The following is a 24,959-nucleotide window of genomic DNA, read 5'->3' on the forward strand; positions in this document are numbered from 1 at the left end:
GGTGAACGGCGGTTCCGTGCGCTGCTCTGGTTCGCCATAAGCGGTTTAGTCCTGCTGGCCACATGACCTGGAAGCTGTATGCCGGCTCCCTCGCCCAATGAAGCGAGATGAACGCAGCAAGCAACCCCAGAGTCCTCCGCAACTGGACCTAAGGGGACAGGGGTCCCTTTAACTTTACCAGAGCAGCAGGTGTGGAATTAAAAGCGGGGCAGGGCGCAGTCCACGTAAGGCTCCCCCTATCCCTGCGCACAGTCCATCACATGACCCGGCGTACGTGCACTTATTTAAATAGCAGGTCTCGGCGCCGAGGAGTCTGCAGATGCACTGAAGGGAAAGACGTGGTCTACGCCTTAGGCTCCGCCGGGCCTCTCCGTTCCTCCCGGGGGAGCCCCGCGCTGCTCCTGGGTCTAGTCCGCGCCATGTCGCGAGGGACACCCAGGTTCTCCGTGTTTCGAAAGCCGCATCTCATTCTTCCCCGTCGACGTAGTCGTGGCCCTCCTCCTTCGCCGCCCACTTTCCCATCATGCTCGTCATGGCCGCCCCCACCGTCCCCTCTGACCTCGGGCCCGCCGTTCTCGCATCCGGGCTTTCGGCGCCACACCAGGAAGATGGCGGCAGGAGCAGCGGCCTCATCAGTGCCATCGACATCGGGGGCATCCACGGCGGCGGCGCTACCTGCCGAGTGGATCAGGAACTGGGACAAATCGGGCAAGACCGAATTGTGAGTCCGGGGGTGTGGGGGTTATGGGGGGAGGCGCAGCGATGTGCGCTGTGTGGGGGGGGGGTGGCAAGGGGGGGAATCGACATGAGGGGGGGGGGAATCGAGGAAGGTGCGCCTGTGCGCCGGGTAGAAGATCGGCGAGGACGGGCAATGGAGGGCATGGGCCCACGCACCCAAGCCCTCAGATCGGCGGCTCCTGCTGTGGGGACGATCCCCCCCCCCTTTCCGCCGCGCACGATCCCCCTCCCCACAATCGGACCTCCGCGGCCCCTTCCCCGATCTAGGCCCTGAGGTGACTCCGGGCTTCCCTCACTCCTTTGAGCGCCTCGCCCGCCCCCATCTCTTCTTGCGCTAATCCTCCCCCCCGGCCCAGAGCTTTAGATCTCGGTCCTTCTTTCTCTCGATCTGCTTGGAGATCAGACCGCCTTGAGCCACTTTCCCTGCCGCGCGCATACGGAACAGGCGCGCGCGCGCGGGGGGGGTGTCTCTCGGTGGGACCCCCCCCACTATCCCACTCCCCTACCACCGCCGCCTTTCCCGTTTCCATCGCGAGGCTGACTTTTGTCAAAAGCTGTGTAATGTTAGGTGTCTTGGGCTCTTACTTCAATCCTTCCCTTCTTCTCTTCTCTTCCCTTCCTTCCTTCCTTCCTTCCTTTCTTTTCCCCGTTATTGTTGTTGTTGTTATTATTATTGCCATTGTTATTTTAACCAGCCCTCGCATTTGGGTAATATTCCCCACTCCCCAGCTGGACCGACCTTCCTGCAGTTGCATTGTTGTTCGTTTGTTCAACAATTTATTTTTTCATCCATCTGAATAAAAAGGTATCTTTAGAGAAGCTTGAAGCTTGGGTGCTGTAAGTGTAAGCTTCCCCCCCCCCCCCGACCATCTTCTGGTACCTTCCCTAGTGAGGTTTATGGTCTTTCTGGCTCCAGTTTTGTACATCTTAGTGTGGGGTTTCTGCTAATAAAATAGGACTGCTTGCTGAAGATGTAATGGGGTTGGACTGCAACCCTAATCCCTCTCACTAGAGAGTGGGTTCCATTGAAGTCAGTCAGGCTTGCTTCTGAATAAATGTGCTTAGTAGGATCATGCTATAAAAGTTGCCTTTTGCAGTTTAGCTGCAGTGGGATTTGAAGACTTTGTAGATCGAGTGCTGTCACTATGCAGTTAACAACTTACAAATGCTAACAACTAAATAGAATATAAATGCTTTAAATGAATTGAATCCAATTTAAATCAAGCAGCTATGTAGTATCCCAGACCACAATTTATAGCGCAGTCCCAAGTATGTTTATTCATATCTAAATCATACTGACATCAATTAAATTTAATTCCAACTAAATTTACTTAGGATTGCAGCCTATAGCCTGAGCTAGTGTGGTCCAACCTCTCAGACTAAGTGGGACACAAAAGTACTTCAATGCAGAACATTCGGCCACACACTGGATTTAATTTCCATGTTGTAAATTAAAGTGCTTGCAATATAGTTAATTATAGTTAATATACACAATATATTCAATTGAATATATAAATGAATACACAAACAGATGTCTGCTCTTTAACAATGAAGACATTGAGTTCCTGTCAGCATAAGCAGGCAGGGCATAAAAATAAAATCATTTTAGAAGGATTCTAATAAAAAAACAATTCAAACCTCTTGTGAAGCCAGTAAATAAATGCAGCCTGTGAAAAAGCTTGAATAAATACCTGAACTTAAATGTAATACAGTGTATTGTGTGAGGGTGGAACTCTTGTTTCCTCTCCCCAACCCTTCCCCAAAAATTCTGAAATGTAGTTTTAAATTGGCCAAAGGAATGGAGAGGACTAGAAAATACAGTAATTGCGGCATCACTTTTGTGTGTGTGTGTGTGTGTGTGTGTGTTTTAGTGTAGTGAAGGAATCTAGATTTATTTGTGTGTGTTTTTAAGCAACAAAATGAGAACAGAGCTTCCTCTTTGCAGGGACATTTACAATCCTAGCAGGATTTAGTCCAATTGAGCATGTAGACATTGATAGGATTGTGCTATTACCAACTTTTTGCTTAAGGAAAGAAAAGAGGTGGGGAGGGGGTGGCCAATAGCCTGGAAAATAACTGCACCTTCATTGCGCTATGTGCAGCCAGGACCCAAACCTATCCAGGAGGACACAGGCGGCAGTAGCAGCAGCAGCAGCAAACTAAAATAGGGAAGCTGAATGCAAATTTGGCTGTTTTCCTATCAATCCTCTTATAGAAGTATTTTTCCTCTTGGCACCCCCTTCTTGCACCGCCTCCCCCACTCTACAACACAGCAATAAAATCACACATATCATGTGATACGCGACATGCCCCTTATAATGCCACATGCCCAATCTCTGTAATGAGAATTAGTTGTCTGATGGGGCTACAGCCAAGCTCAAGTGCAAGCAGAGCAAGCGTCACCTGAATGCTATTTAAGTTTTGATCAATGTGCCAATAATTATTAGCATTATAGTGCATTAATAGAGGTGGAGGGTTGGGGCAGGGGAGGATTAAGGGAGCCAGCAGTGCAACCACAGGTTTTTGTCCTACCAAGCAGTGCCATCCAACCACCTGGTGTGCCTGCAGCTGGGAATGTAGGAGGCAGGACTTTCTGATGAGATGGGGTGCAACACGTAGTTGCTGCTGCTGCTGCTGGTAGTGGTGGTCATTAACAGGGAGGGAGTAATTGGAAAGTCCACCAAAAACGCCTCAAGGGCCGCATGTTGGACCACCCTAGCATGAGCAGTACTCTTGAAGGTAACTCCCATTCAATACAGGTAATTTGCTTTTGAGGGAAGAAGACTGTAAGGATCCCACTCTTTGTATCTGCTTGCTTAGAACAAAGTCTCACTGATCTTGGTGAGATATCTTACTAAACATACCAAACGGAGACTCAAAAAGTCTATCTCTTGGAATATGCATGATGTGGTCCCATCATATTATCAATCCTGCAAGTGTTCTTCATGCACAGATAGGTTTGCAAATGTGACTTGTTCAATAGGTATTAAGGTCCACATAGTACAAGTCTTGTCTTTAGAATGAAGAAATTCTAATCCTTCTGTGTTAATGTACCTAAGTATGCCAGTGGTCACCCCAGTTCTGATTTCTTTTGACAGTGTAGTTAGGATATTACTACAAAATAATTTTTAGATCCAGTTAGGTCCAGTCAGTCCAGTTTATTTGTTGAAACTATTGGGCACCTCAAAACTGCAAACAATCTAGTTAAGATACACTTTCTAACAAAGAAATGAGATCCAGGGGCAAGAGCTGTTCTCATTCGATTGGGAGCTGCCCAGAGTGGCTGGGGAAACCCAGCCAGATGAACAGGGTATAAATTATTATTATTATTATTATTATTATTATTATTATTATTCCTGAAATTTCCAGGTCCATAAAATCTTAGCCACAACATCCTGATGTGCTGGTTCAATTATCCACAGTTTTCAGATTTCAGTAGCCCACTATGTGGGTTTGATACAGATATACAGCTGTGAGCAAAACATCTTATTTTTTTTGGTCACAGAAGATTCCTGTTTTCAAAGTGTACCAGCATAGGTTAGACTGTGTTCACCTCTTTCCAGAAATACCTGCTGCCAGGCATGAATATTAGATATGTGTTTTGGGCATGATAGAAGTTCCTAACTAATTTTAAATTGGTTTAAAAAATATCTTGTTTTTGTAGTGTCACTGTTCATAAACATGACTGCTGCTATTCCCCAAAGGTCCCTCATTATCTGCTCTGCTGCTTACTGTATTTTTGTGCCTTTAAATTCATTCTAGGAAAAAAAATCACATTCTAAACTAGTTGCTAGGACCAGCTTAAAGTTCAGTCAGTCATGTGTTAATATTACAACAATTTCTAAAATGTGCACGGGGTCAGAGAAGATAGGAAATTACAGGCTCATTAGCCTAAAGTCTATCCCAGGTAAATGAGTGAAAAGCATTACATAGGAACCTAGGAAGTTGCCTTATATGAAGTCAGAATGTTGATCCATCTAGCTCAGTATTATCTACTCTGACCACAAGCAGCTCTCCAGAGTTTCAGATAGGGGCTATTTCCAGCACTACCTGGATTGAACCTGGGACCTTCCGTACACAAGGCAAGTACTCCATCACTGAGCTTTGGTTCTTCCCTGAGCTATGAGCTGCAATTATCAAACATGCAGAATAAGGTTGAAAAGGAAGAATAATAGTTTATGCAAAGAAAAAGGCTTTTCTCACCATTTTTTAAAGAATATTTTCTGAAGGTAGCCCTAGAGTGCAGTGCTACCTGTATTGGTACCCTCCTGATGTTTGAATTAAATCTCTCATTAGTCTCAACAAACATCTGCATGCTGTTTCGGGGCTGATGAGAGTTGAAGTACGAAATACCCAGACGGCATCAGGTTGGGAAAGTCTGGTATAGATACAAGTAATTTGGTAAACATTATATAATTGAATTCCCCCCCCCAACCCAACACACCATGTAACGAAGCCTGTCTGTCCTTTTTTTAAAAAAAGATGACATGGGGAAAATGTACTAAAGTTTATAAAATAGCCAGTGACCACATTTGAATGTGACTTAAGCCATGGTGGTTTATGGCTTACTTGAACTATGGCTTGTTGTGCATGAGCAAGTTTGTTTTGCTGCTCTTGGTTCATGCTTTGATGAAGCAAACCACAATTCCTGGTTTCATGCTATGTTAATCCGAAGATCATGGTTTGTTTAGTTTCCAATAAACCATGATTAGTATGCTAACAACATACTTCGGCAATAGATCATGTTTTATTTTCCAAGCACAAAAAAAGGACTGAATCAGACTTGCACAGTAAGCCATGGGGCATGTAAACATGCCCATAGTCAGACAGAATTAGTTTTCATAGCACTAAAACTTTTGGTCAGCTAATGAGATTGGCAGTAGATTTAGCACATACAATAGGAAATGTTGCTTCATAACATGCATATTTAACATAACAGATTATTTAATGTCGACAAAAATATGATAAAAGAGCAGGTTTATACAAAATTGTGTTTTCTTAATCTAAACTTGGATTTGGTGGCACTGTGGTCTAAACCCTGAGCATCTTGGGCTTGCTGATCAGAAGGTAAGCGGTTTGAATCCCCGTGACGGAGTGACCTTCTGTTGCTTGGTCCCAGCTCCTGCCAACCTAGCAGTTCGAAAGCACGCCAAAAAGTGCAAGTAGATAAATAGGTACCACTCTGGTGGGAAGGTAAACGGCGTTTCCATGTGTTGCTCTGGTTTCGCCAGAAGCGGTTTAGTCATGCTGGCCACATGACCTGGAAAAACTCTGCGGACAAATGCCGGCTCCCTCGGCCTGTAAAGCGAGATGAGCCCCACAGCCCCACAGTTGTCTGTGACTGGACTTAACGGTCTAGGGATCCTTTACCTTTACCTTTTTAATTTAAACTCCAGGAGTGAAAATGGGCAAATAATAGCATTAGGCTGGATTGGTTGCTTACATTGTTTTGTGGTGGTATACAAATTCTGAGTTACCCAATGGTATTTTATTTAGCATCATCTCCTGGTGATGGTGATATTGCCAATGAATATTCATATGAGGGAGTTGCCTCTGTCTTGTTAGTTGGACTTTTCAAGAATTACTGTTAAAGGATTGCTGCCAGAATTTATTGGGTGAATCCTTTGATTCTGATACCACAAGTATTTCCTCTTTGAATGAAGAGTTGAAAAGATCAAGCACAGAATTTTCAAAAGGAACAAAGAGCAAAATAAAATCTCATAGCCAGTAATTATTTCATATTTATCAGGCGTCTCTCAGAGACTAGATGCTTCTAATCTTAAAACATAGACAAATGCCTGCCTGAAGACTGGTAATATAAATCATATTTACTTTGCTTCAGCAACTGTTTTAAACTAACAGACCTCTCTTTCCTGCTTTAACTGGAGGTCTGTATCCTTTGTTGCATCCTATGTACACTGGAAACAGTAAAATAAATGAATGACTATTAAATGAACTTTAAGACATTATTTTGTTTAGTTTTTAAACCTTGTAGCTTTCTTTTGACTTTTCTAGTGGTGACTTTTGGCTTCCTTTTATTTTCATCACTCTTAATTTTTTTTTATTGAGATGCCAGACAGTGGTTGTTTACTCCCCAGTCATAAGTACAGTGATTTGAGAATAAGCCACATTTATGTAAGTAGAATTACCACTTGAGGCTTATGATGGAAATATATTTGTGAGTCAGTTGCTTTTTAACAGTAATAATATTATCAATTACAGTGCCATTACCCCCTTAGAACACTAAATACATGTTTTGTAGCCGTTCTTGCAGTATTGAAAAATCTGCCTTAGTTGAAACTTCACTTCTTCAAGATGTGAGGAAAAACTAGGACTGTTGACTCAAGAAAATGTTTTCCTTGCTAACATTCCCTTTGGATAAGGCTGCATCTGGCTGTTACACTAAGCCATAGTTAAGCTTGGCATGAAGAAGCCTCCGAGATCCTCAAGCTCATTCTCTCCTAAGGAGAGGTTGGAAGCATTTGTTTCTGTTTTTGCTTAAACATGATTTGTTACTTCATGTACATTGATAAACTGGTTACTCTTATCTGAAACAAGGTTTTAGGTCATGTTAATGTTTATCTTGGTTTATCAGCTCAAACAAAATGACATAACACAGTTAAGCAGAAGCCAAAACTTCCCAACCGGTCCCCCTAACTGCATGGAGGATGAGGGGAGTGCATGACCTAAGCTCATTTATGTCACTACTATGTCATGGCCTAAACGCTGAAGGTTTTTCTGAATTGCAGTAACGAAGGGCTATTACATTACATATGCACTTAATTAAAAGACATAAATGAATGCTGTTTAAAAATTATATTTTCATACACATTCCGTTCGTAACTGAGCTGAATTTAAATAACTGATTTTTAAATACATGTAGAAAGAGAATGAAAGACAGAAAGAGAGAGGGAACATATTAACATATTTAAGACTAAAGAAGAAAATACATTATTGAAGTGGGATGTGAGAGACCATTCATGATTTACAGATCCCATTGGTTGTTTCTTTTCTTCATAATTGCATGTAGGCCTACTCATTTACTGTTTAGATGGTTAGCAGTAAAAAAGAAATTACAGGCTTTAAAAAAAACCAAAAACTGGTCAAGGTTCATTGGTCTTCCTATTGATGGAATCAGTTACATTTGTATTTGAAGGTTCATATTCTAGAATGTTTTGAACCAGTCTCTTTGCTAAGTTATCAGTCAGTTGATGAAACAGCTGGATGGCAGCTGTGTAGACGTAGTAGCCGGATGATTGTTATGTGAAATTGTTATAGAAGATTTACCATCAATCCGTTCTAGAATTTCTCTGTAGAATTAAACTGTAGTTTAAAATAAAATAAAATAAAATAAAAATAAAATCAGTACTGTATATGTTTATACTCATATCTACTGCTGTAGTCACAGCAGTAGATATGAGTATAAACATATACAGTACTGATTTTATTTTTCACTCATTTTGCTGCTTGAGCAAAATCAGTGTACAAACAAAGCCTCCTGCGATGAACCTCCACTTCAGACTCTCCCCTCGTTACTAAGTGAATTTTTAATCAGGTGTTCTGGGTCAAATTACAATGCACCCCACCTGTCCCTCTGAGGTCCGTCTGTTATTTCAATCTCCTTTTATCTATAATCTGGGGATCCCTTAGTAACGTGGCTGGTTATATCCTCTGCTCAGGGGTTAACCTCTCCTTTGCCTACAGTTCGGGATCTCTCCTTATTAGATCCCCTCACTATATCAGTTAGCTAAGCCCTCTTAGCAACTCTGTGGCAATACCAGGGTTTCCGCCCGCTAGCCCCTCCTGATGGAACTCCAAGACACAAACTATCACCCTTCAGGTTAGTTTTGTCCTTTCCCTGAGTTCACCTCCTCAAGAGCCTATATAACTCGCTGGACCAAATGAACGACGATATTTTCTTAGCTCAACAATGAAAGGTCTTTATTTTTTACAGAACATAACGGTTTCAGTAATGGTTCATAAGCTTAGTTTCATAACAGTGTAAACTCTTTCTTTCAGCAACATATACACATCTTCAACGATCCTAACCTAACCTAACCTATCCTGGCCCCACGCCCTCCTTCTTGCAGTCACCACTCTCTCACACTAACAGCTGCTCCCTCCTTTTAAAGAGCGGAAGGTCCCGCCTCCCAAGGGGTATCTGCCACTCAAACTGGGGTGCCCATTAACTCCTAAAACACCGTGGGTTTCTGAACATCCCTTAACTTAGATCTGATTCATTACACCTCCAGAACCATTTTTCCGACTCTTAAAAATTTGATTGCTGTGTTTTGAGCTACTTATTGAAGGCATATTTGTTGTGATTTTCTTGGTAGACCTTTGTGGCCAGTGACAACCTACCTGTGGCCAAAGTAATGCCGAAAGTACTAGTACTAGTACTTCATAAACAGGCATTTATTCAAGAGGCTGGAGAATAATATCTTAAAAAAACAACAAAGCCCTGTGAACATGGAGAAACTTTTATCTCTGTCCTATAAGCATTATTGTCTACTAAATATATATACCACCATTCATCCTAAGATCACAGGATGGTTTACAACATAAAAACACAAAACATAATAATAAATACCCCTGACACATTTAAAAGGCCATAGATTGTTTAGTAGTCTGGCAACCAACTGTGCAATGAAGGCACCAGGCAAACATTTCTGGGAAGAGCATTCCACAAACAGGGAGACAAAAAAAGAGACCTGTTCTTGAGTTGGTAGCCTCTGAAGTGCTCGGGGGAGGGGGACACGAATAAGGGCTCAGATGATTATAGAGTCTGGGTCAGTTCATATGGAGAGAGGTGGTACTTGTAGGTATTGCAGCCCTGTGCCATTTAAGACTTACAGTATATAAGTCAAAACCAGCACTTTGAATTGGGCCTGGTGTAGTCAAACCAAGATTGGTGTTATATGGCCACCACATTCTGCATCAGCTTAAGTTTCTGAACTGAAGCAGAGCATAGAAGTTAGGCTTTCACTTTCCAGGTAGGGGCACAGCTGAGCCAGCAACCAAGGTTGATGGAATGCACTCCATGCCACTGAGGCTACCTGAGCCTCAAGTGACAGGAGAAGATCCAGAAATGCCCTAAGCTACATAACTGCTACTTCAGTGGCAGTTTAACCCCATCAAGAGCAGACCACCTATCCATCTAGTCTAGGGAACCACTCCCTAACTGTGCTGGATTGAGCTTCAGTTTATTGGCTCTCATCCAGTACATTGCTGAGGCAAGACGGCGGTCCTGCATATCCACTGCCACACCTGCAAACGTAAAGGAGAAGCAGAGCTGTGTCACCATGTAGTCCCAAACCTGGAATGACCCTACTGACTAGTTTCATGTAGATGTTAAACAGCATAGAATATAAAATTGAACCTTAAGGACTGCCACCCCTGCCTGAACAACTCCCCAAGCATCCCATCCAAGTAGGACTGGAACCACCACAATTCACGCTCCCTGACCCTCAAGTCTGCCCTGATGCTGCCCTGAGTACCTAAGTGGGCATATCTGGGTGAAACTAACGCCACTTTTCTCACCCACCTAGGTCTTAGTAATACAGACCTGATCAGTCTCATTGTCCACAATCACATCATGGTTGAGGGAGATTTTATTTAGTCAACCTGGCATTCAGCAGTAGCAGCTGCAGACTTGAGCGCTGGTTGATATGGCAAGCACAATTTCCTAGGTTGTGGGGTGTGGGTGCTGGCACATAGCATAGCCACTAACTGCCTTTGCCGTGTCTGCCCTACTACCCACACCAGGCTTCCCTTGTGATTGGGGCTCCTCTACTCTCCCCAGCTCCTCTCCTCCCAGACATATCTTTTCTTCCCTCCAAAAACAAAACACATTAAGAAACAGTAAAAACAATTAGGAAGATGTTAAGCAAGTAGCCCTTACCCTTGCTCTCCCCATAAAGCTGCTCTCCACAAGGGGATGACTCCCATTTGGTTTCAGCACCTTCTGGGGTGCCAATTCCCGCATCAGCCCAGGACTTCATATAGTCCCTACTCCCTTGGTAGGTTGAGCCCAGGTGGGCTGTCAATAAGTCAGCAGTGGGAGAAGCAGGGCAACTTGTGTCTCTGCCAGCCAAAAGTGGGAAAAGGCTGGCTTCCTCAAGAGCAAGAATTCAAGCATGTGTGGAGGAGGGCCAGGTTGAAAACTCCCCTCCACCACTGATAGGTGTTGCTGCCTCGGTGGGTGGGTTATAGGACCAAGATATTACCGTATTTGTTTATCCGTTATCCTATCTTTAGCATCAATCTTCAGTATAATGCATTACTGAGTTACAACATTTTGAATATTATGGAAACACAGACGTTGAGTTAAGAAATCTCAGCTGTTGTTAGATGATAGCCAGTTGCGGGAAATGAACCTAACGTTTCCCTTCCTAACTTCTTTGAATTATGGTGTTCAGGTTGTCCTAAATACAGCTTGAATTATAAATAACAACAAATGTGTGTAGTTTGTTTGTTTGTTTAAAGCATGTGTATTCTACCACACAATCAAAAATAAAAGTTTCAGTAGGCAAACTCTGGGAATTAAGATGCTAAAAAATTTCATTTCGTTTTGTTTTAGCTTGCAGCTTTGTCGTAATCAGTCTGAAAATGTAACTTTCAGAGGTAAGTAAATACATTTAAGTCTTTTTTATTAAAAATAATAATGAAATTAATCTTACACATTATCTGAAGAAGTGTGCATGCACACGAAAGCTCATACCAGGAACAAACTCAGTTGGTCTCTAAGGTGCTACTAGAAAGAATTTTCGATTTTGTTTTGACATTAACTAGGATAGCTATTTATAGAGGTCAGGATCTAGAAACTTTCAAAACTAGTTGTGTGCCTTCAAACTAGTTATAAACATGACTTTTTGAATAGCAGCCATTCCACACCACATAGCTAAATACTTTTCAAATGAACATCTTAAAAACATTTAAACATATGCATGGGAAAGTTTATTCAAAGAAGAGAGTATATACAGTCCCAATAGTTGTATGCCAGCCCTTGGACTTGTCTGAGATAGTAATCTCTCATCCCAGACTACTGTTAAAAGGACAAACTTTATCATGAATAAAAGAGGGGATGCTGGGGCAATACTTGGTCCCTATAATTTACTCAGAAGGCACTCAGTAGTGGTGTGGGTTCTATCTTGTAGAAGAGACTATATTCAAATAAATAAATAAATTATTATTATTATTATTATTATTATTATTATTATTATTATTATTATTATTATTATTAATACCCCGCCCATCTGGCTGGGTTTCCCCAGCCACTCTAGGCGGCTTCCAACAAAATATTAAAATACAGTACAGTAATAACTCTGGTTATGTTTGCTGCGGGTTGCGTTCGGCACAGGTTATGAATGCGCCAAACCCAGAAGTACTGGTACGGGTTACTTGCAGGTTCGGTGCAGAATACCTGAATCGTGCTGTCCACATGCGCAGAGGCTGCATTTCAGGTTGCGCTCTGTTCATGTTGCAAACGGGGCTCCGGAACGGATCCCATTCGCAACCAGAGGTACCACTGTAATCCATCAAACATGAAACGCTTCCCTAAACAGGGCTGGTAGTTGTTCTCTTTGACATCTGGTGGGAGGATGTTCCACAGGGCGGGTGCCACCACCGAGAAGGCCCTCTGCCTAGTTCCCTGTAGCTTTGCTAATTGCAGTGAGGGAACTGCCAGAAGGCCCTCTGCGCTGGACCTCAGTGTCCGGGTAGACCGATAGGGGTAGAGTCGCTCCTTCAGGTATACTGGGCCGAAGCCGTTTAGGGCTTTAAAGGTCAGCACCAACACTTTGAATTGTGCTCGGAAACGTACTGGGAGCCAATGTGGGTCTTTCAAGACGGGTGTTATGTGGTCTCGGCGGTGGCTGCCAGTCACCAATTTAGCAGCCGCATTCTGGATTAGTTGTAGTTTCTGGGTCACCTTCAAAGGTAGCCCCACATAGCATGCATTGCAGTAGTCCAAGCGAGAGATAACTAGAGCATGCACCACTCTGGCGAGAAAGTCTGCGGGCAGGTAGGGTCTCAGCCTGCGTACCAGATGGAGCTGATAAACAGCTGCCCTGGACACAGAATTGACCTGCGCCTCCATGGACAGCTGTGAGTCCAAAATGACTCCCAGGCTGTACACCTGGTCCTTCAGGGGCAGAGTTACTTCATTCAGGACCAGGGAGTCCTCCACACCTGCCCGCCTCCTGGTCCCCCAAAACAGTACTTCTGTCTTGTCAGGATTCAATCTCAATCTGTTAGCTGCCATCCATCCTCCAACCGCCTCCAGGCACTCTCACAGGACCTTCACCTCCTTCACTGGTTCTGATTTGAAAGAGAGGTAAAGCTGGGTATCATCCGCATACTGATGAACACCCAGCCCAAACCCCCTGATGATCTCTCCCAGCGGCTGCATGTAGATGTTAAAAAGCATGGGGGAGAGGACAGAACCCTGAGGCACCCCACAAGTGAGAGCACAGGGGTCTGACTCATCCCCCACCACCACTTTCTGGACACTGCACAGGAGGAAGGAGCGAAACCACTGCATAACAGTGCCCCCAGCTCCCAGCCCCTCTAGATGGTCCAGAAGGATGTTACGGTTGACAGTATTGAAAGCCTCTGAGAGATCCAGCAGAAGTAGGAAACAGCTCTCACCTTTGTCCCTAGCCCGCCGGAGATTATTGACCAGTGCGACCAAGGCAATTTCAGTCCCATGATGAGGCCTGAATCCCGACTGGAAGGGATCCAAATGATCCGCTTCTCCCAGGCGTGCCTGGAGTTGTTCAGCAACCACTCGCTCAATCACCTTGCCCAAGAATGGAAGATTTGAGACTGGGCGATAGTTGGCCATATTGGCCGCCTTTAAAGATGGTTTTTTAAGAAGCGGTTTAATAACCGCCTCTTTAAGCGGGTCTGGGAAGGCTCCCTCACAGATAGAAGCATTCACCACCCCGCGAAGCCCATCACGTGGCTCTTCCCGGCTAGCTTTTATAAGCCAGGATGGGCAAGGATCAAGGAGACAGGTGGCTGGTTTCACTCGTCTAAGCAGCCTGTCCACATCCTCGGAGGTAACAGATTGGAATTGATCCCATATAAACCTGAGGTACGCCTACTTAATTTGCTTCTGCCTATGGTAGAAGGAAGTAGGATACTGTTGATAAGTGTGAGGGGCTTCCTTCAGTCCTCCAGAAGTGTCTTGAGGATGAAGTAACGGTGCAAAAGGTTCAAAATGAGTTAAATTAAACTTATCCATTAGTACTGTGAGCGGATCACAGTTCTTTGCACTTTTTGGTTTAAGTGATGTTTTCTTGTTGCAATAGTTACTATGATAAACTTGAAAAGAGATCATTGAGTGTGTAATAGATAAAATTTGTTTACTTTTGGATCAGAGCTCTTGCACAGTCTGTTGGAACATTCCCTTTTGCAAGCCTTCTTGAAAGTAATAGGAACTGTGCAACAGCACACTGCTCTGATACTTACCGGTATATATTAGGCATTTTTCACCTTTTATCAAAAACCTGTCTTGAAATCATTTTCAGCAAATAGGAATTGGATTGAAATCTATCTTGGTTATGTTCATAATTTGAACATATTTGGAAATAACAAAAGGAATTCTGTGAAATTATTGTATAGGAATGCTATAAAATACCCTCCTCAGAGTTTAAAATTACATTATTCAGCGCAGCTTCTCCCCCCCCCCCCAAATGTCTTGCAGGTATCCAGCAGGCTTTATATGAGCTTGCATACCATGTTGTCAAGGGAAACCTAAAGCATGATCAAGCATCCAGTGTCTTTAATGATGTAATAGTAAGTATATTTTTGTGGTACCTGTTACCAAAAACTTCTTGCTTAGCCTTCTTATTTCAACACTGTTTTAAATTTCCAAATGAAACTGGACAAGTTGGAGAATGGTTTTCTGCCATAATTCTTTTCCTTGTGGCAGAATGTTCTAAGTAGGAGGTTTGAATGTCAGGCTGTCTACTAATAACAAAATCTGTTTCTGATTCATTTTGATGTAATTATACTATTTAAGCTTTGTGGAGCAGAAAAAATGAGGTGGCTTATGATTAAATTTTCATTTCTGTGTTTTAATTAGGTGGTCACTATTCTTAGTCTAAAACTGTAGTCGGCAAACTACGGCCCACGGGCTGGATCCGGCCCAATTACCCTCAGGATCTTGTCTGCGGACATTCCGTGGATTGATGATTCTGTTTGTTAATTTTTTCCGTTAATTTTTTCCCTGGCGCCACCATTCCCCCTGGCACCATTCCCTCCCTCTCCCTCTCACACACCGCGGCACCTCCTCCCTCCCTCCCTCCTCCTGGTTTCTCCCTGCCCTTTTCACCGCCCTGCATAGTGGAGGAAGGGGGCTGGGCTGAGTTGGCTGAGCACCATTTTGGGCAGCGCCTCTCCGGAGCCAGCCAGCCCTTTCGGGCCTCTTGTTCCGCTGCCGCTGCCGCTGCCAGCCTCTGCTGCTCGCAAGGGCAGGCACAGGAGCCACGATTGGCAGCGCGCAGTGCAGCACCTCTCCCATCCGCGGCTCCTGTGCCTGCCCTTGCGAGTGGCAGAGGATGTAGGCAGTGGCAGGATGAGCAGCCTGAAAGCAGCCCTCACAAGGGCAGGCACAGGAGCCGCGGTTGGGACAGGTGATGCGGCATGCTCTGCCAACCATGGTTCCTGTGTCTGCCCTTGCGAGCGGCAGAGGCTGTTGTTGGCGGCAGCAGTGGGATGAGCGGCCTGAAAGCAGCCCTCACGAGGGCAGGCACAGGAGCTGCGGTTGGGAGAGCGCAGTGCCAACGGCAGCAGCATAGGTAGGCAGGGGGAGGAGTGGGGCTGGGGGAGAGAGGGGAAGAGAGAGAGGCCCCCTCCGCTGCATGTGCGTGGTCCGGCCCGCCACAAGGTCTGGGGGACTGTGAACCGGCCCCCTCCAAAAATAATTTGCTGACCCCCTGGTCTAAAACAACTAAGGGCACAGTTGAGCCAAGCTAATTCAGCACATGTTTAAGTGCTATTGATGTCTACAGGATCAACACTTGTTCATACTTAACTTCTCCGCTGAAATCAGTGGGATTTCAGAACATAGAATATAACCAGTTTCATGCCCTACATTTGAGTTTGAGAGTGAAGGGGATTTCACTTGGTGCTTTAAATGGTGTTTCTTGTAGTCACTGCTCTTAAATAGCCTGTGTTTTATAATAGCTTATAGCTGATGACCTCTGGATTATACTGCAGAGGCAGTTTGCCATTGCTCTTTGGATAAAAACCAAAAATAGTTGTATCAGTTTTCCTTAGCTGTTGGGGTGACACTGTGATTTTTCAATTAAAACATACTTAATGTACTCACCAAACTGTTTTCTTTTAATAGGAATTTCGTGATGACATGCCCTCCATCCTGGCAGATGTATTCTGCATTTTAGGTAAGCCCACCCCTCCTTTACCTTCAGAAGCATTGTCACATTTAGTATGTAGCACCCAGGTCACCATGAAGGGATAAGGTTAACTTCTGTTGAAATAATCACTTCTTCTGATACCAAGCTCAAGTGCTTAGTGCTGATGACTATGTAGCCAAAACAGGGCCATTCAGATACAAGAGGGACTACTTGGAGAAACCTCAAGGTTTGCGGGAGTATAGCAAATGGGGTGGGATGGGGAGAACTCACCCACACAAGTCCAATGATCAGTGATTATGAAATGCTGCATGTCTATTGATGAGCAAAAGGGCAGTAGGGGAGAGAAGCAGAATGGAAAAGTGTCCTAAAAGAGAACAGGTCTGGATGGAAATTTGAACAGGACAACTTTACATTGCAGTACTAGTGGCGTTTTGTTGTTTGGACTGTTTTTTAACCAGTTTCTTACAACATGCTACTTTAATTTGGTTTAGCAGATATTGAAAAGAAATTTGCTACCCAAGCATTGTGCTTAGATAAGTATTTTGTACAGAAAAGCAGTCCAAAAATCACATATTTGTTAGTTTACATTGTTACTTGTACAGTGGTACCTCTGGTTACAAACTTAATTCGTTCCAGAGGTCCGTTCTTAAGCTGAAACCGTGCTTTTGCTAATGCTGAGGCGTGCTTTTGCTAATGGGGCCTCCCGCTGCCCGTGCACCTCTGGCGCGTGATTTCCGTTCGCATCCTGGGGCAAAGTTCGCAACCAGGAACAGCTACTTCTAGGTTAGCGCAGTTCGTAACCTGAAGCGTTTATAACCAGAAGCATTTGTAACCAGAGGTACCACTCTACATGTAAAGCAAGTTTCTGCAGCAACATCTGAGTACTGTATATGCTTATGCTAATAGAATAAAATGCCTTTCCAAAAGCATAAGTTCCTAGCTACCATAAAATTACCATAAAATTTAACTGCAGATAGATTCTCTTTATAGTTGTGTTTGCTAGTCGTGTTAAAACATTGCAGGGGAGAGAAAATATGATACAAATCTGGATGTAGGCGGGTTGTAATGGATGGCGGCTAACAGATTGAGGTTGAATCCTGACAAGACAGAAGTACTGTTCTTGGGGGACAGGAGGAGGGCAGGTGTGGAGGATTCCCTGGTCCTGAATGGGGTAACTGTGCCCCTGAAGGACCAGGTGCGCAGCCTGGGAGTCATTTTGGACTCACAGCTGTCCATGGAAGCGCAGGTTAATTCTGTATCCAGGGCAGCTGTCTACCAGCTCCACCTGGTACGCAGGCTGAGACCCTACCTGCCCGCGGACTGTCTCACCAAAGTGGTGCATGCTCTGGTTATCTCCCGCTTGGACTACTGCAATGCGCTCTATGTGGGGCTGCCTTTGAAGGTGACCCGGAAACTGCAATTAATCCAAAATGCGGCAGCTAGACTGGTGACTGGGAGTGGCCGCCGAGACCACATAACACCGGTCCTGAGAGATCTGCATTGGCTCCCAGTACGTTTCCGAGCACAATTCAAAGTGTTGGTGCTGACCTTTAAAGCCCTAAACGGCCTCGGTCCTGTATACCTGAAGGAGCGTCTCCACCCCCATCATTCAGCCCGGACACTGAGATCCAGCGCCGAGGGCCTTCTGTCTGTTCCCTCACTGCGAGAAGCAAAACTACAGGGAACCAGGCAGAGGGCCTTCTCGGTAGTGGCGCCCGCCCTGTGGAACGCCCTCCCATCACAGGTCAGGGAAATAAACAACTACCTGACATTCAGAAAAAACCTGAAGGCAGCCCTTTTTAGGGAAGTTTTTAATGTTTGATATTGTTGTATTTGGTTTCTGTTGGAAGCCGCCCAGAGTGGCTGGGGAAATCCAGCCAGATGGGCGGGGTACAAATAATAAATATTATTATTATTATTATTATTATTATTATTATTATGTCTGAAATTATTTCTGTCTTATCAAGGCCTGAGCTAAATAATGATTGGATTTGAGACTTGGTCACAAATGTGTGATTAGATCTGTGAATTATTATTATTATTATTATTATTAGTAGTAGTAGTAGTACCCCGCCCATCTGGCTAGGTCCCCCAAGCCACAAGAGTTAGTATCATTAGACTGCAGTTGGCATACCTGTGCACACTTACGTAGGACTAAGCCTTATTGAATGTAGTGATGTTTTCTTTTCAAGAAGCATGCACAAGATTGCACTATTAAGTAATCCTGGGCTTTATTTAAAATAAAACTACAGGAAATAGCATTTTAATTTAGGCTTGGGGAATGAGCTAATTTTATATTTATTTAATAAGAAACCTCTAATATCAATCCTTATTACTGGAATAGTCAACTATTCCTATGAGCCAACTATACCTATCAAACAGCTACTCCGGAAACACTAAATTCTGGGGTAGTTGTTTGATAGGCGTATTTTCAGGATATTTTCTGAAATGAAAAACCACAGAACAGAAGAATCAGAAATCAGGCAAATATTGTTGATACGTTACACCAATTCCTCTCCTGTGTTGTTTTTTAAGATATTGAAACTAGTTGCTTAGAAGAAAAAAGCAAACGGGATCAGTTTATGCAGTTGGTGTCAGCATGTTTGGTAAGTTATGCTTCTGTATATTTTTTGCTTTTTTAAAAAAAGGATTATGTTGAGTTTTAGGTGGCGATGTCAAAATTTCTATGCAGGGTATAATTAGATTGCTTATCCCTACATTTTAGCTACATTTTCGTTACCCAGATTTAATGCATTTACCATATTTTTCGCTCCATAGGGCGCACCGGACCATAGGGTGCACCTTGTTTTTAGAGGAGGAAACAAGAAAAAAAAATTGGGGGGGGGGGTTTCCTCCTCTAAAAGCCCTGTTTTTTTTGAGGATCAGCTAAAAGTTTTGCACCTTTTTTGCAAAGGGAAAAGCCCTTTTTAAAAGGATCGACTAAAAGTTTTGCAGCTTTTTTTGCAAAGGGAAAAGCCATGTTTTTTTGAGAATCGGCTAATAGTTTTGCAGCTTTTTTGCAAAGGGAAAAGCCATGTTTTTTTGAGGATCTGGTAAAAGTTTTGCAGCTTTTTTTGCAAAGGGAGAAAAGCAAAGCTCCATTCCATTTGCAAAGGGGGGAAAGCAAAGAGGAAAAGCCCCGTTTTTATGGGGTTCAACTCACATTTCTGCAGCTTCTAAAGGAAAGGGAGCCTTTTCTACAGTTTCCAGACAGATAATCTAATCAGCCAGTCACATGTAGCTGGGGAAACAAACAACCTCCCTCTGCAGCACATTCAACAATGGAGGCCTGGGCAAGAGGGTGGGGCTGAAAGGGAGTCGGGACTCTTATCTCTCTCCCGATCTCTTGCTGATCAGCTGCTGAGTGGGATCCTTTCAACACCCCCTTTTCTCTTTGTAAAATAAAAAGCAGTATCTGGTTTTGGCCCCTGGGCAATTCAGCTCCAGGGACCACCATTCGCTCCATAAGACGCACAGATATTCCCCCTTACTTTTTAGGAGGAAAAAAGTGTGTCTTACGGAGCGAAAAATACGGTATATGAGAGACCATTTGTGAAAAGATGGCAGTTAGTCTCCAGTTCATTTTGCTGCCCTCTTGTGGAATTTATACATTTCTGCACAAGTGAAATGTAGAATTTCCCCCCTTGAGCTCTCAGTTCACTGCTAAACCTGTGTCTGAGCTGTGCCTCTTTAGATTGTAAGTGGGGTTCCAAGTGACTGAATGTTTCTCTCTCTCTCTCTCTCTCTCTCTCTCTCTCTCTCTTTCTCTCTCAGAAATACCATGTTATAGAGAGAAATCTAGGCTAGAAACCTGCTCCCATTTTCTTGCTAGGAAGGTTTTTTTGTACCAAGAAATGTTCAGTCGCATGAGCACAGCCTGAAGCAGTACAGCTGCATGTATAGGTTTTTCACCAGGCTTGAATCTTCATGTCTTTAATGTGAATTATTTTTGTTTTCATTGTAAGATAACCAAAGGTCAGATGCTGCAATAGATAATGTCTATTGTGTTCTTTTTCCATTCAGTACTTGGTTTCAGATACTATACTAAAAGAACGTCTGGATCCAGAAACATTAGAATCATTAGGGCTGATCAAGCAGTCTCAGCAGTTTAATCAGAAATCTGTGAAAATCAAGACAAAACTTTTGTAAGTACAAAAAGTTCCAACTGAGTGTATTCCAACAGCTTTTTAAAATATTAAGTTTGTCCAAATGTTTATTTCCTGTCTTATCAGATTTTAGAGCTTGTGGCTGCAGTCCAAACAGCCGCTTGTACATACCTGGGGCTCACTGAAATAATGTATGCAGATGGGAATTGCAAACTGCTTCTTCCAGCTGCATTATTTTGCATCTATTAAATGCTTATACTGTATAGAGAAGTTTACCAGTCTTCAAGTAGTGGCTTTCTGTGTGGTGTCTGTGTGATAGTGAAAAGCACTAATGTGTGTGTGTAACATCATACACAGAATTTTGGATCCAAACCTTTCGTCATCTTTGACATGGAAGTATCTCATGACTGTAGGAATACCTTGCCCTGTTTCAAAACTAAGTTTCACTTTTTATTTTGGAATTAATGTTAAATGGTTCTGTGTTCATAATATTATACATGGGCACCAGGTTTCTGCACTGCGAGATCAGGAAATGCAGCCCTTCAAATATCTGAAAATTTCATATATTTCATCTTGAGCATTATGTACTACGGTATGTGTCTCTCTGGCTGCATTTTAGCCAAAGACTTGAAGCATTTAGGCTAATAACCTTTCTCAGCGGCCACATTCAGCATGCTGGGCTGAAGCTACAAGTTGATGCATTGTTACATTATAAGCGGTGAAACAAAACATGGAGCAGCAGACTTCGTGTCTGAACCAACAAACTACATTCAGGAGCAAACCACAAATACTTTTTTGGGTTGAGACAGCCGTTATTTGGTTTGTTTCACTACTCGCTACTCAAGCAAACTAAGAACACTTAAGCAGCTTATATACAGTAACAGTAGAGTTACTGTATATCAAGAGTGGGAACCTTATGCCCTCCAGACGTTGCTGAACTACAACTCCCATCAGCCCTAGTAAGCATGGCCAAGGGCCAGAGATGATGAGAGTTGTAGTTCAGCAAACATCTGGAGGGCCAAAGGTTCTCTCTACCTGGGTTAAATAGACCCAGTTCTTAAATTGAATTAAGTTTCACATCTATGGAAACATAATATGAAAACCTAGAGAAATAAATGCAGATATGATCAGTTTAGTATTACTGTAAGTACTGGCTTTAATTTAAAAATGTAAACATGTTATCTTTGTTCTTTATTCTTATTTCTGTAGTTATAAGCAACAGAAATTCAATTTATTAAGAGAAGAGAATGAAGGTTATGCAAAACTGATTGCTGAACTGGGCCAAGATTTATCTGGCAATATCACTAGTGAACTGATCTTAGAAAATATCAAATCTTTAATAGGTAAGGCGAATACACTGGCATGTTGGTCATTTTTCCTGGATAGCTATGATATGTCTTGGATTTAACCCAGTGCTAATTTTAATTTATAAACACTTGCTCCCCCCAAAAAAGAATGTTCCCTGGTTTTGAATATTCAGCCTAACTGAAATTTTAGCCATGTCTCTATAGTTTCTAAGGGAGGCCCACTGTAACTTAAGTTAGTCAGAAACAACCCTTAATTCTGATATCTAGTACTGTAAAGACATAGGGCAAATTCCATATTCCTGTAAATATACTGATATTGGTGTGTCTAATTATGAAAGACAGTTAATAAATTTCTGTTTAGAATTGATAGAAAACATTTTCTGATACAGCTAAAAGGGTTGTTTTAGTTTTCTTAGGCAGTGATAACTTTTTAAATCTTTTTTTGTAGGGTGTTTCAACCTTGATCCCAACAGAGTGTTGGATATTATTTTAGAAGTCTATGAATGCAGGCCAGAATATGATGAATTCTTTGTACCATTGATAGAATCTTACATGTATATGTGTGAACCTCAAACACTCTGCCATATCCTTGGATTCAAATTCAAATTTTATCAGGTAATGCAGGTATTAGTAGTCTAAAATTAATTGGTATTGGTGTGTTTTTCAGTTACCTGATGCTTATTTTCTTAATATGAAACATAAGTCGAAATAATTTAGTGTTGGATCCACTTAGTTGTACTTAAGCCTCATTGAGTTGAGTGTGAAAAGGTAATCATGGCTAACTTTTTTTTGTTTACTTGGACCTAAGGTTTTAATAGCCTCATAGCATTAAATGTTCATGCTTCTTAATGAGCTACTATGCAGATCAGCTTATAAATATCCTTTGTGTTTTCCACTGCTTCAAATTGTTTTATACAGGTCTTGTCTTTAAGCAGTAAAAAAATACATTTAAGAATGCTTATTTTAGGATAAAATGTTTTGAAAATTTGTACATTGAGATAAATTTAATACATATTTAATGGAGTGTTTTTGCATTAAGATTGCAAATCAGTGCTGAATAGTTTTAAGCATAAAACCATGTGAAATTGGCACAGAGGACATCATACCGTGCATTCTCTTATCACAGTCCCAACCCAACCCAACTCTCGATATGTTTGGAAGTGCCAAAAGGGAGATGAAGCAAACTTCTCCCTCCCCAGTGATGGCATTGCTTTGTACTTGGGAGATGATCTCATCTTTCTTATCTTCTGAGCCTGACATGTCCCCATGATGGCTGATCCTTATCACAACACTATTTTGCCTCTGAAGCCATTGCTCACAGTTTCTGGCTCAAACAGAGGGGCAGCTGTCACTATAACTGCCTCTAGGGAGGAGATGAAAAACGTGGGTATAGGGAGAGGTGAACGTAATAATCTTTGTTCTGGTCTTCTCCTCTTGTGATCCCTCCTCCAATGGATCTATTTATTTATTTTTGCAGTCATACTAGGCTAATTTGGCAGAAACTTCATATTATAGAAGTTATCACAAAAAATTAAGGAAAATTGAACTGTCAGAAGATTAAGCAGTGGTAATATAACAGCTGATTCATTGCACCACTGTGCAAGTTCTTGCATGGAGACGCCTTCTCTGTTAAACCTCTGCCCTCTTTACCTTTGTATTAAAATGGAGGACCCTCTAATGTTCTGTAACACTCTGAACTGCCTTTCTAAAGCTATCCTTTTCTTTTTTAGGAGCCAAATGGAGAAACACCTGTTTCTTTGTATAGAGTTGCTGCAGTACTTTTGCAAAGCAATCTGATAGATTTGGAAGACCTTTATGTACATGTAAGTTACTACTTTTTATTGAAGTGAAAACTGCTCATATGAAATAGTTTTATTGAGATTGTTGTGTCTTAAAAAACCCAACACAACAGTATCTCATTACTAATAGTAATTACTTACAAAAATTTAATGGGGAAAAAACAATTTTTATTGTGAGAGATCGTAATCAGCCTTACAATGTGTTACTTAAAATCTAAATTACGTAGCAAAACTAAGTGTTTCACACATATCATAGACTTTATGGCAGGCTTTCTTAACAAAACATCAAAACTTTTATTAATCTTTCCTCAAACACCTATCCATTTAAAAACAAAACTTTGGAAAAACTTGTATAAGTACTCACATTAGGTAGTCAAAAAAATAGTAATTTAAACAAAATGCTTATAAAAAATACTTAACATTTAGCTTCTATTGCACAGTGTATCCACTGAAGTCAATAGAAAAAGTATAAATAGAAGATGTTTGAGATGTTGTTTTTGGCAACTGCAAAACAACATCCTTGAAATCAACGCTTGCCTTATCTTCTACAATGGGGAAGACAAACATACAAGATCCTGGTTTTCTCCTGAGATATAACACTGAGATAAACTTACCATAACCAACTACAGTAACAGTCCAGAATGCAAATGTGCACAGAAATTCTCATACAATTTACGCTTTGTATCAGAGTGCCCTGTAGGTGGGGCAGAATGATACAACCCCCCCTTTTTTTACTCAAGTCATTATATTCTCATTATCTTCTAAGTTTAATGGTTCTTTTGATTGCTATAATAATTCTGATTAGTTATGCCATGCATAAAGCAATTTTTTTTTACTTGACTCATTTTTGTTACATGAAATATGAGATTGAATTTTTCTGCATCAATCTGCCCCGCCTCACCCTTAATAAAAAAATCCAATTTAAATTTTTAAAAAATCCATTTTTTTAAATAAAAAAAACCCATTGATTTTTATCCACCCTGGCTTAAACTGGTTTCTGGCTCGGACATCATGAGGAACTGACTAAAACCATATATGTACTTGGAAGTGGGCACGTGGGGGGAGGGGTAAGGATGTAGCCCAGAGACATAGTACTTGTTCTCAATTTCATAATCTTCAGCTCCGGTATTTCAGGTATCTGTTTTGGGGAGTTTTACTGAAGATTACAGTAGGCATATTTATTCACAATTAAGTAAAACACCTTTATTTATAAGAATCTCCAAATTGTGTCTTTAGCTCCTTCCAGCAGACAACACTATTATTGAAGAACATAAGCGAGAAATTGGAGAAGCCAAACTAATTGTGAGGAAACTTACAGTGGTTGTATTATCTTCTGAAAAGACTGAAGAGAAAGAAAAGGAAAAGGAAAAGGAAGAGGAGAAAACAGAAAAAGTAAGTTCTAAGGATATTTAGAGTTGTTAATCTAGCACAGATATCCAGACACCTCAGTTGAGCAGAACCATTTTTTTGCAGTTACAGAAATCTGTTTTGCCGAGAGATTGGGGAGGTGGATGTGCAGCTGATGAAAAACAAAAGCCCTTGTAACTAATTCAGAGCTTTTGGACAAATCTGATAAGCTGTGTGCCCATTAAACCCAAATTCTGTGATTAGAATGAACAGTTCAAA

At 42.1% G+C, this 24,959-nt stretch overlaps 1 protein-coding gene across 3 annotated transcripts in view; it reads left to right on the plus strand.

The window, feature by feature from the left end:
* Window positions 1-404: 404 nt before the first annotated feature.
* The window catches only part of THOC2 (THO complex 2), a 56,231-nt gene continuing 31,676 nt past the window's right edge, over window positions 405-24,959 (plus strand). For all 3 annotated transcript variants that reach the window (XR_004425834.1, XM_033137937.1, XM_033137938.1), the window contains exons 1-10: window positions 405-721; window positions 11,318-11,361; window positions 14,447-14,538; window positions 16,097-16,148; window positions 18,657-18,727; window positions 20,145-20,266; window positions 21,437-21,570; window positions 21,983-22,149; window positions 23,265-23,357; window positions 24,570-24,725. Coding sequence is in view for 2 of the 3 variants with exons in the window: in XM_033137937.1 (XP_032993828.1) it covers window positions 420-721; window positions 11,318-11,361; window positions 14,447-14,538; window positions 16,097-16,148; window positions 18,657-18,727; window positions 20,145-20,266; window positions 21,437-21,570; window positions 21,983-22,149; window positions 23,265-23,357; window positions 24,570-24,725 (1,233 nt within the window). In the remaining variant the exon portion in view is untranslated. The remainder of the gene's footprint in view (window positions 722-11,317; window positions 11,362-14,446; window positions 14,539-16,096; window positions 16,149-18,656; window positions 18,728-20,144; window positions 20,267-21,436; window positions 21,571-21,982; window positions 22,150-23,264; window positions 23,358-24,569; window positions 24,726-24,959) is intronic.

This window comes from Lacerta agilis, chromosome Z (assembly GCF_009819535.1).
Source record: "Lacerta agilis isolate rLacAgi1 chromosome Z, rLacAgi1.pri, whole genome shotgun sequence".
NCBI lineage: Eukaryota > Metazoa > Chordata > Lepidosauria > Squamata > Lacertidae > Lacerta > Lacerta agilis.